This window comes from Lynx canadensis, chromosome D4 (genome assembly GCF_007474595.2).
Source record: "Lynx canadensis isolate LIC74 chromosome D4, mLynCan4.pri.v2, whole genome shotgun sequence".
Taxonomy (NCBI): domain Eukaryota; kingdom Metazoa; phylum Chordata; class Mammalia; order Carnivora; family Felidae; genus Lynx; species Lynx canadensis.
This window is the reverse complement of record NC_044315.2, coordinates 31557878-31569963: the sequence shown is the minus strand read 5'-3', so window position 1 is coordinate 31569963 and position 12086 is coordinate 31557878. Positions and strand designations below refer to the sequence as shown.

General features: G+C 38.4%; 1 protein-coding gene and 1 non-coding gene across 3 annotated transcripts in view; one reads left to right on the top strand and one right to left on the bottom strand.

The window, feature by feature from the left end:
* Positions 1–11681, top strand: part of KIAA2026 (KIAA2026 ortholog) — a 135579-nt gene extending 123898 nt beyond the window's left edge. For both annotated transcript variants that reach the window (XM_030294259.1, XM_030294258.1), the window contains 2 exons: positions 5273–5460; positions 6563–11681. In XM_030294259.1, coding sequence (XP_030150119.1) covers positions 5273–5460; positions 6563–10194 — 3820 coding nt within the window. In that variant the 3' untranslated portion in view covers positions 10195–11681. The remainder of the gene's footprint in view (positions 1–5272; positions 5461–6562) is intronic.
* On the bottom strand, positions 2995–3133 carry LOC115500220. The gene has a single exon (XR_003964457.1). It is a non-coding gene; the product is annotated as a U4 spliceosomal RNA (small nuclear RNA).
* Positions 11682–12086: the final 405 nt, after the last annotated feature.

The following is a 12086-nucleotide window of genomic DNA, read 5'->3' as shown; positions in this document are numbered from 1 at the left end:
GGAGGTTTTCCAGACTTTTTCCTGTGGTTGATTTCAAGCTTCATCGCGTTGTGGTCTGAAAGTATGCATGGTATGATCTCCATTCTTGTATACTTATGAAGGGCTGTTTTGTGACCCAGTAAGTGATCTATCTTGGAGAATGTTCCATGTGCACTCGAGAAGAAAGTATATTCTGTTGCTTTCGGATGCAGAGTTCTAAATATATCTGTCAAGTCCATCTGATCCAATGTATCATTCAGGGCCCTTGTTTCTTTATTGATCCTTTGTCTAGATGATCTGTCCAATGTTGTGTAACTGGAGTATTAAAGTCCCCTGCAATTACTACATTCTTATCAATAAGGTTGCTTATATTTGTGATTAATTGTTTTATATATTTGGGAGCTCCCATATTCAGCACATAGACATTTATAATTATTAGCTCTTCCTGATGGATAGACCCTGTAATTATTATATAATGCCCTTCTTCATCTCTTGTTACAGCCTTTAATTTAAAGTCTAGTTTGTCCGATATAAGTATGGCTACTCCAGCTTTCTTTTGATTTCCAGTAGCATGATAGATAGTCCTCCATCCACTCACTCTCAATCTGAATGTGTCCTTAGGTCTAAAATGAGTCTCTTGTAGACAGCAAATAGACGGGCCTTGTTTTTTTTATCCATTCTGATAACCTTTTTCTTTTGGTTGGTGCATTTATCCATTTACTTTCAGTGTTATAGAAAGATATGGGTTTGGAGTCATTGTGATGTCTGTAGGTTTTGTGCTTGTAGCGATGTCTCTGGTATTTTGTCTCACAGGATCCCCCTTAGGATCTCTTGTAGGGCTGGTTTAGTGGTGACGAATTCCTTCAGTTTGTGTTTGTTTTGGGAAGACCTTTATCTCTCCTTCTATTCTAAATGACAGACTTGCTGAATAAAGGATTCTCGGCTGCATTTTTTTTTTCTGTTCAGCACATTGAAGATTTCCTGCCATTCCTTTCTGGCCTGCCAAGTTTCAGTAGACAGATCTGTCACGAGTCTTATCGGTCTCCCTTTATATGTTAGAGCACGTTTATCCCTAGCTGCTTTCAGAATTTTCTCTTTATCCTTGTATTTTGCCAGTTTCACTCTGATATGTTATGCAGAAGATCGATTCAAGTTATGTCTGAAGGGAGTTCTCTGTGCCTCTTGGATTTCAATGTCTTTTTCCTTCCCCAGTTCAGGGAAGTTCTCACCTATGATTTCTTCAAGTACACCTTCAGCACATTTCCCTCTCTCTTCCTCCTCTGGAATCCCAATTATGCATATATTATTTCGTTTAATTATGTCACTTAGTTCTCTAAGTCTCCCCTCATACTCCTGGAATCTTTTATCTCTCTTTTTCTCAGCTTCATCTTTTTCCATAATTTTATCTTCTAATTCACCTATTTCTCTCCTCTGCCTCTTCAATCCGAGCTGTGGTCGCCTCCCATTTTATTTTGCAGCTCATTTAGAGCATTTTTAGCTCCTCCTGTTTCTTAGTCCCTTGATCTCCATAGTAATAGATTCTCTGCTGTCCTCTATACTTTTTTCAAGCCCAGCAATTAATTTTATGACTATTATTTTAAATTCATTTTCTGCTATATTGCTTAAATCATTTTTGATCAGTTCGTTAGCTGTCCTACTTCCTGGAGTTTCTTTTGAGGGGAATTCTTCTGTTTTGTCATTTTGGATAGTCCCTGGAGTGGCGGGGAACTGCAGGGCTCTTCCACTGTGTTGTCTGGAGTAACTTGTGTTGGTGGGCAGGTGCAGTCAGACCTGATGTCTGCCCCCAGCCCACCGATGGGGCCACAGTCAGACTGGTGTGTACCTTATCTTCTCTCCCAGGGGCAGGACTCACTGTGGAGTGGTGTGGCCCCTGTCTGGGCTACTTGCACACTGCCAGGCTTGTGGTGCTGCTTCTATGGGATCTGGCCTATTAGCCGGGGTGGATCCGCAAGGTGCATAGGGGCAGGAGGGGCGGGCATAGCTCGCTTTGCCTTCAGTGGTCCGCTTCGGGAGGGGTCCTGTGGCACCGGGAGGGAGGCAGACCCATTGGAGGGATGGATCCGCAGAAGCACAGCGTTGGGTGTTTGCCCGGTGCAAGCAAGTTTGTGACGGGAACTGATTCCCTTTGGGATTTTGGCTGGGGGATGGGCGAGGGAGATGGCGCTTCCCAGCGCCCTTGTTTCCCACCAAGCTGAGTTCTGTCCTCCGGGGTTCAACAACTCTTCCTCCTGTTGTCCTTTAGCCCTCCCGTCTCCAAGCAGAGCTGTTGACTTATAAAATTCCAGATGTTAAGTCCCACTGGCTGTCAGAACACACTCCATCCGGCCCCTTCGCTTTTGCAAGCCAGACTCTGGGGCTCTGCCTTGCCGGGTGTGCTGGCTGCCCCTCCACCGCCCTGGCTCCCTCCCTCCAGTCTGTGTAGCTCGCACTGCCTCTCTGCCCTTCCTACCCTCTTCTGTGGGCCTCTCGTCTACGCTTGGCTCCGGAGAGTCGTTCTGCTAGTCTTCTGGCAGTGTTCTGGGTAAATTAGGCAGATATGGGTGGAATCTAGGTGATCATCAGGACGCAGTGTGCCCAGTGTCCTCCTGCGCCATCTTCTGAAAAGTCCGTTCATTTGTTTTTTAGATTTCACATGTGAGTGTAATCTTATGGTATTTTTCTTTCTCTGACTTATTTCACTGGGCAGAATATCCTCTGGGTTCATCCATGTTATCGCAAATGGCAGGATCTCATCCTTTCTCATGGCTGCATAATGTTCCAGTGTGTGTGTGTGTGTGTGTGTGTGTGTGTGTGTGTGTGTGTGTACACATAATATATACCATGTCTTCCTTATCTGTTTGTCTATCGATGGACATTTAGGTTTCTTCCAAAGCTTGGCTATTGTAAATAATGCTGCAGTGAACACAGGGGTGCTTATTTCCTTTATAGTGTTTTTGTTTTCTTTGGGCAAACACCCACTAATGGAATTATTGGATCATGTGTTATTTCTATTTTTAATTTCTTTTTTTCAAAAATTGCCAATGCTGACTATATTTTAAATCATCCTGGCAAGATACTGGGAAAAGTTTTCAATTAGCAGTAATCATGCCTCAGATAAACCTCATTGGCTATGATACTGCCACTGTGCAAAGCTTCTATCTTTAAATTTTGATAAACCTTCATACTGTTTTCCACAGTATCTGCCCCAATTTACATTCCCACCAACAGTGTACAAGGGTTCCTTTTTCTCACCAACTCTTGTTACTTCTTAACTTTTTGATTTTAGCCATTCTTACAGGTGTAAGGTGATATCTCATTGTAGTTTTGATTTGTGTTTCTCTGATGATGTTGAGCATCTTTTCATATGTCTTCTTTAGAGAAATGTCAATTAAGGTCCTCTGCCCATTTTTTAATCAGATTGTTTGCTTTTTGGTATTTGAGTTGTAGAAATTTTTTTTTATGTTTTGGTTAGTAACCCTTTATTGGATATATCATTTGCAAATATCTTTTTCCATTTATTAGGTTGCCTTTTTGTTTCATTGATTGTTTCCTTCACTGTGAAGCTTTTTATTTTTGTTTAGTCCCAGTAGTTAATTTTTGCTTTTGTTTCCCTTGTTTTAGGAGACAAATCTAGAAAAATGTTGCCATGCTGATGTTAGAGAAATTACTGCCTGTGTCCTCTTCTAAGATTTTTATAGTTTCAGATCTCACATTTAGGTCTTGATCTATTTTGGGTTTATTGTTATGTATTAGGAAGTGGTTCAGCTTCATTCTTTAAAAAATTTTTTTTAACATTTATTTATTTTTGAGAGACAGAGCATGAGCAGGGGATGGGCAGAGAGAGAGGAAGACACAGAATCTGAAGCAGGCTCCAGGCTCCAAGCTGCCAGAGCCCAACACGGGGCTTGAACTCATGAATCACGAGATCATGACCTAGGCCGAAGTCGGATACTTAACCCACTGATCCACCCAGGCACCCCCAGTTTAATTCTTTTACATGTGACTGTTCAGTCTTCCAAGCACCATTTATTGAAGAGACTTTTTCCCATTGTATATCTTGCCTTTTTTGTCATAAATTAGTTGACCATATAAGTATAGGTTTGTATCTGGGGTTTTTATTCTGTTCCCTTGATGTGTGTATCTGTTTTTGTGTCAGTACCGTACTATTTTTTTTTAATGTTTATTTATTTGTGAGAGAAAGACAGAGTGCGAGCAAGGGAGGGGCAGAGAGAGAGGGAGATAAAGAATCCGAAGCAGTCTCCAGGCTCTGAGCTGTCAGCACAGAGCCCGACATGGGGCTCAAACCCACGATCTATGAGATCATGACCTGAGCCAAAGTTTGACGCTTAACCCACCGAGCCACCCCTGTGCCCCATTACCATACTGTTTTGATTACTTCAGCTTTGTAGTATATCTTGAAATCTGGAATTGTGATTCCTATAGCTTTGTTTTTGTTTCTCAAGATTGTTTTGGCAATTCAGGGTCTTTGTAGTTCTGTACATATTTTAGTACTGTTTCCCCTAGCTTTGTGAAAAATGCTGTTCGTATTTTGATAGTGATTGTCTTGGAATCTGTAGATTGCTTTGGGCAGTATGAACATTTAATAATATTCTCCCAATCCATGAGCATGGAATATTTTTTTAGTTGTGTCATCTTCAATTTCTTTCATCAGTGTTTTAAAGTTTTTAGAGTACATGTCTTTCACCTCTTTGGTTAAGCCTATTCCTAGATATTTCATTCTTTTTGATGCAATTGTAAAAGGAATTGTTTTCTTAATTTCTCCTTATGCTATTTTGTTATTAATATATAGAAATACTATCAATTTCTGGGTATTCATTTTGTATCCTGCAACTTTACTTCATTCATTTGCTGGTAAAGTGTTTAGGATTTGATTAACTTTTTTAAATGGCATTTTTTACTATATTATAATCCGTAATTATGAAAATATTTCAAATCTATTTTTGTCCATGCAGCTAGAAAAAAAAAATTACCTTTCTCTCATTTAATAGGTCTAATAGCATTTAAAAAGACAAATTGGTGGTATATTCAAACACTATATTCTGAAGTTATAAATATAATCCTTTCTGGTTTCTTATGCCTACCCCCTGGGTTTTCTCTTCTTTAATAATTGTTGGTAAGACTGAACCAAGCATCTTAGACACACTTGAGATTAAAACATAGCTTTTAGTGACTTAATTGAAAATATTTCAAAATAAAGTTTAAATTACTAAAAGTTAGTTTAGCTTCCAAGAGTTTAAGATGTATGTGTTATTTGTTGGGCATTTTATTTCAGGAGCCGCCTAAAGAAAGACTACGATGATTTCAGAAGACAGCCTGATCATGATAAATTTACTAGAGAACTGTGGACTACTGAAGAAGGTGAAGGAGATCCTGGAAAAGAATCTCCTAAAGTAGAAATTAGTAAGTCTGTAGAGGTGACAGAACCTTTGGATATCCTGGAGAAAGATAACTTTGATTCAGGTAAGTATTAAAACTTTCTTTAAATCAACACTAAAACCACAAAGAGAAGTTTTAGTATCTTTTGTGGAGATAAAGGTTAATCTGGTTAATGATGTGTATTAATTAGGAAAATCTGCCATGTTTTGAAGGTGTCCTGTGTCCTTGTAAAGGTTCCTTGGAATCATTACATTTCTAGGAGTTTCTGGAGCCAGTGCCTGCCTCCAAACTTTAGGCATGTCTTTGCTCATTATAGACCACACATCTTTAATATACAATCCCTCTAAAATAAGTTCATCATCTTCTTTTTATTATTACTATTTTTGAAGCACTGTTTTTGATGTTTGATTTAAATGGAATTTGACAAGTCCCTAATCTGGGAAGATTTTTTATGAGGAATGACCAAGGTTGATGGCCTAATGAGACCCCAGAGTGGACATATCATCATAAGGGGGCTAGATTAGATTATCTATAATTCATTTCAGTTTATCAGATTATATTATTCTTTAAATCTAGTTAAATAACTTTATTTAGTTATATAATAGGTTAGTGTGAAAATTTGTGGTTAGTAATTTTTTAACCTGTTGTTTTTCATGTCCTTGGTGACTTGAAAAAGAGTAGCTTCTCATCAACCCAGTTTGACTGATAGGAACATAATTTTTTTACTGTAGGAATAATTAACCCCAGAAACTCCTTTAGAGTCTCTGAAAATTAGAATGGAGAACTATCTCTCTTTGATTTCATGATTTCCTTATCTAGAAGAAAAGAACTAGACTATATTCCTTTTCAGATCTAAATTCTGAGCTCTAATTGCTGGCCTGAGTATCTCTTTAAGAGATGTAAATTTTCCTTTGTGTTTGTATTGCAGCAGACTTAGCAGAGTTTGAACAAAAAAAAATTCTGTCATTAATACATAGTTGGGAATGGGTTGTGCTATCAAGATTGCCATGTCAAAGATCACCTTACCTTAATTTTCTAATCAGGGTGCTGAGACTTTGAAATCACCCTGTAGTAGATTTCTTAATAAAATTCCAGTTCAAAGATTGACTTGCTTTTTTATAATTGGTCTTATTGCTATTCAGTTGCTGTTTTATTTAAACACAGTGTTTGCTTTTATAATTTTCAGATGACATGAAACTGTCTGAAATAGATTTTCCTATGGCCAGAAGCAAGTTGTTGAAAAAGGAATTGCCTTCTAAAGATATTGCAAAGATACTGCCTAAAACACTTAAACGACAGTCAAAACAAACTAATTATGTGGATGATAGCACAAAAGATCTTTCCCCAAGGAAGAAAGCAAAGTTAAGCACAAATGAGACAACAGTTGAGAATGCAGAAGGTGAGGTGCAGATTGACTATTTGAATGAATTCAAGCATACAGAGCCACTGTTTCCAGAGTCGTTTGCCTCAGTGGATTCAACACCAGTACCTATTCTCCAGAAAGGGACCAAACCTATTCAGGCCTTGCTTGCAAAGAATATTGGGAACAAAGTGACCTTAACAAATCAACTGCCCCCTTCCACAGGTAGAACTGCTCCTGCTTTGGAAAAACCAGTTATATCTCCTCCAGAAGCAAGTCCTATAAAGCCAGCATTGACCTGCCACACCAGTACAAAAGGTCCTTTACAAATGGTATACAAAGTGCCCTGTGGCCAGTGGTTGCCCATAGATCTCCATAACAGCTCTGTAAAGATTCAGATGCAACCTGTGCTAGATTCTAAAACAGGAGAAAAAATCATGCAACAGGTTCTCATTCTGCCTAAGAATTTTGTGATTCAGCACAAGGAAGGGAAAGCAGTTGCAAAAGAAGTACCGCCACTTCAACAGAAAAGTACAGAACAACCTTGTTCATCTTTCCTGCAGACAACAAATGTAAACTCTTCTTTAGCATCAGTTCTTGTCAGCTCAGCAGGAACTGTTTCTGCCCAGCTACCTAATATACTTTTCAATAGGACAATTACACCTTTGTCAAATAGTGATAGGCCACAACCTTTGTCACCTGTAACCTCCATAAGTAATTTATTAACACCACCTGTTAAGACTAGCCAGAGTGAGTCAGGAAAAGTCAAGAATGCAGTTTCAGCAGCCACATTTTCCCAGCCCATTGTTTCATCCACCATTTCCTCAACAGTTCAGCCTCTGTTATCAGCAACAACACTAAGTGGATCTACAAATCCTGGTAGTTCCCTCAACTCTTTTGCACAACAAACTCCTGATTCTTCTGAAGTAAAGCAAGAACTGAAAACTGTGTGTATAAGAGATTCACAGTCAATTCTTGTTAGGACACGAGGTGGGAACACTGGAGTTGTAAAAGTACAGACCAGTCCAGATCAAAATTCACCCAATAGCTTATCTTCAAGTTCAGTTTTCACTTTTGCTCCTCAGCTTCAGGCATTTCTGGTACCCAAATCAACAACTTCATCATCCTCTGTTTTTTCACCCTCAGTTGGAGTGACTACTACATCTAGTCTCCCATCTTTTAGCCAAACATCAACTTCTGATTCCATTCCATCTGGCTTTAATCCATCAGTGGGAAAGAATCTCAAGCTTACATTAGGCCAGTCTTCCTGCGGTGGTAATTTGGGCCACATGATAGATAAAGCTTCACATATGCCACCTTCTCCCTTAAAGTCCTCTCTTTCTTCTGGCACTCTACTATCATCAACAGCAAATAATTCAGTAAATGTAATTAGTATATCAACAGGAAATTTTGGACAAACCAGTACGAATGTTATTCATACTCCAAATAAACAACAGGGAGATTATTTCACAAAAAGTTTCCCTGTTACAAGATCAGAAGCAACAGCAGCGACAAATGGTGATGTGATCAGTGCAACTGCAGTTCACAAACTTATGCTGGTGTCAGCTCCATCTGTTCTTTCTTCTAGCAGTGGAACTGCAATTAATGTGACACCTGCACCAACATCTACGGGTGTTTCTGCCCAGAAATTAGTTTTTATTAATGCTCCAATTCCCAGTGGCACTTCAACTCCAACTATTGTGGCAGAACCATTAAAACAAACTCTTTCTCCCCCCTTGAGTAAAACATATGTTAAGACTCCAGAACAACCCCAGATAGTACTAATTCCATCAACAGTGGGAGCACCAATAAAAATAAATTCATCACCAACTGTATCTCAGATAAAAGATGTGAAAATTGGACTAAACATAGGTCAAGCAATTGTAAACACTTCAGGCAGTGTGCCACCTATACCATCAATTAACATATTGCAAAATGTAACCCCAAAAGGAGAAGAAAAAAGTACCAAGGGCTATGTTTTGCCATTGTCAACAAGTAGTAATTCAATTCCAGTAAGCTCAAGTTTTGTGAGTCAAAATATTACTCCTCTTAATGAATCAATGGTTTCTGCAACAAGAGCAGTAAACATGTTTTCAGTAACAGGAGCAAACGTGTCTTTGGGTTCTCTTTCAGTGACCTCAGCCTCTGCTTCCGTTGGGACACGACCTCCTGTTTTAGTCAGTGGAAATGATACCTCTTCAAGAATTATGCCTATTTTGTCAAATAGACTTTGCACGTCAAATCTCGGAAACACTGTGGCTATATCAACTGTGAAAACAGGACATCTTGCATCATCTGTTCTGATTTCAACTACACAACCAACAGTGTCTCCTAAATGTTTAACATCAGCTTTGCAGATCCCTGTTACTGTTGCCTTACCTACACCTGTGACTGTATCCCCTAAAATAATCAACACAGTTCCACAAGTGGCAACTGTACCAGGAGCCACATGTTCTATATCTCTTTCTAAAAGACAGTCTCGGACTTCTGTCCAGATTCAGTCACCAGGGATTTTAACTACAGTGCCAACAAATATAAACACAAATAAACCTCAAGCTGAATTGCCATCCCTTTCACAAAGTCTAGGTAAAGTAATTAATATTTCCAATTTTGCTTCTCTGCCAAACCAGCAAATGTCCTCTGCTTTAGTAAAATCAACCTCAAGTTACAGTTCTGCTCCTGGTGGCTCTGCCATTCACACTGCTACAGCACCATCAAATGTGAATAGTGTGATAGGGGGTCAGTTCAGTGAACCTTATATTCAGCAAAAAATAGTCATCAACACCAGTACACCTTTGGCACCTGGTACTCAGATCATGATTAATGGAACCCGGTTTATTGTCCCACCACAAGGTCTTGGAGCTGGTAGCCATGTTCTTCTTATATCTACTAATCCAAAATATGGACCTCCCTTAGTTCTTAACAGTGGCCAAGGCCTTCCGGCTGTATCAGTAGATAACCCTGCCCAGATCACACTAGCATCAAATAATTCTTTAAGTGGGCAACCTGTGAAGCATTCTCTAAGAAGTTCTACAAAAATTATAAACTCTCTTGGGAATGTCAGTCCTCTACCCACAGTACATACAACATCACAGATCATAAACACAACTGCTAAAGTGTCTGTTCCACTTCCCGCACCAACAGTGTCATTGACTTCAGTAATTAAGTCTCCTCCAGCTACTCTTTTGGCTAAGACATCTTTGGTTTCTGCCATTTGTTCTACTAATCCTCCACTGCCAAGTAGCACATCAGTATTTCATCTGGACACATCAGTCAAAAAATTGTTGGTTAGCCCAGAAGGAGCCATTTTGAATACCATAAATCCTCCAGCATCTAAGGTTTCTTCTCTCTCCTCCTCTCTCTCTCAAATTGTTGTATCTGCTAGTCGAAATCCTGCCTCTGTCTTCCCTGCTTTTCACTCATCTGACTTAGAGAAGCCCAATACAGCTGCATCCTGAATTTAGACTAAATGAGCCAGTTTTTAAATAATGGGGCATTGTTTTGACTCCCATAAAAATTTTAACTTTATTATACTGTTGAAAACATACTATACATAGTTCTGTGTGTTTTAATGTATCTTTTCATTAGCTTGCAACAAGGCTTTGTTTCCTTTGGGAGAAAAAGATCTGTTCCATTTAACTCATTGGTATGAGTATGTTTTCCAAAGTTGTTTAAAATAGACAGAATCTACCTGTCTGTATTGCATAGATTGGACAAAGTCAAGTTTCACTAGTTCGTAGTAGGCTAGCTCTTTGCACACTTGAATTGACATGTTTCTTCTTGAACTTGGACTATGGCAGTGTGTATCAACAATATTGTATTCTGTGTCATTAGTGAAATCTTGTTTTTTGTTTTCTGTAAAAATATAAATGTATGTATGTGTGTGTGTGTATACACACACACACACACACATATTTATGCATTGTGAAAATGCAGTCCATGTTGTAAAATTGTACATATTCCTAAATCCCTAACAACCTGTACTAAACTATATGTACAAAGAACTATGCTGTCTTATTTATGTTTTGTTTACATAATGTATAGTTTTTTAAATATTTTAGTAATTTTGGACCAGTGAACTGTTAGCAACAATGCAGAAGAATCTGCATGTAATAAACTGAGTTGCTGTATTTCTTTGTTTGAATACCGTTTTTAAATTGCATTCTTGTTCCATTGAAAGAATACATTATATAAAATGAAGACAGCCCTCTACAAAAAGGAATTAAAGGTGGGAAATTTGAATTAATGGCTAGCATTTGTACAAGGTTTTACAGTTTACAAACTTTACTTCATATATCTTACTTACTTTTCACAGTAGTCTTGAAAGATTAAGTGATGTTGTCCGAGGTCATCCAGCAAGTGGGTGGTAGACCTGAGCCATTAGTTGAACCTGATGCTTTAAATTTCCATGATTGTACATTACTTCTATTATAAAATTTCACTTTGGATTTCATTGTTTTAAGTTTTTTGTCTTATTTCACCACCAAATTCCCCATTGATTAAGTAATCTTTCAGGCCAATGTGTTTGGTCTGTGTTTATGCACCTCAGATATGCTTTGTTAATTTTTTATTTTCAAATTTAGATTCACAAGAAGTTGTGATGGTAGTATGGAGAGGTCTTATGTACCCTATATATAGCTTCCCTCCTGATATGTCTGTTTTTATATTGAGGTATTATTTCATAGTTGACTGATTTTCCAAAATGATAAAACATAAGAATTTTCCTTTTTTTAATTTAGAATAACAAATGAATTTGAACACTTTCAGTTATTTATAAGCATTCTTTGCTTTTGTTTGCTGATCTTTTTTCAATCACAGCAGTCACTTATATTCTGTTGTAAAACAAGTGATTTTTATGGGGCAGCTTCTTCTCAGGGTTTGACTTTGTGGTATTTCAGAATATGCCTCATTTTAAATAAAAGATAGATTTTATTATCACAATGAACACTGAGTAGTGTATAGAATTGTTAAATCACTATACTGTGCACTCAAAACTAATATAACACTGTATATTAACTGTACTGGAATTAAAATTTTTATTTTTTTATTTTTTTTTTAATTTTTTTTCAACGTTTTTTATTTAATTGTGGGACAGAGAGAGACAGAGCATGAACGGGAGAGGGGCAGAGAGAGAGGGAGACACAGCATCGGAAACAGGCTCCAGGCTCCGAGCCATCAGCCCAGAGCCTGATGCAGGGCTCGAACTCCCGGACCTCGAGATCGTGACCTGGCTGAAGTCGGACGCTTAACCGACTGCGCCACCCAGGCGCCCCTGGAATTAAAATTTTTAAAAGTCTGGGAAAAAAGACACAGCATAAGGAATACACCAAAAAAGTGTATAATTGCTTAG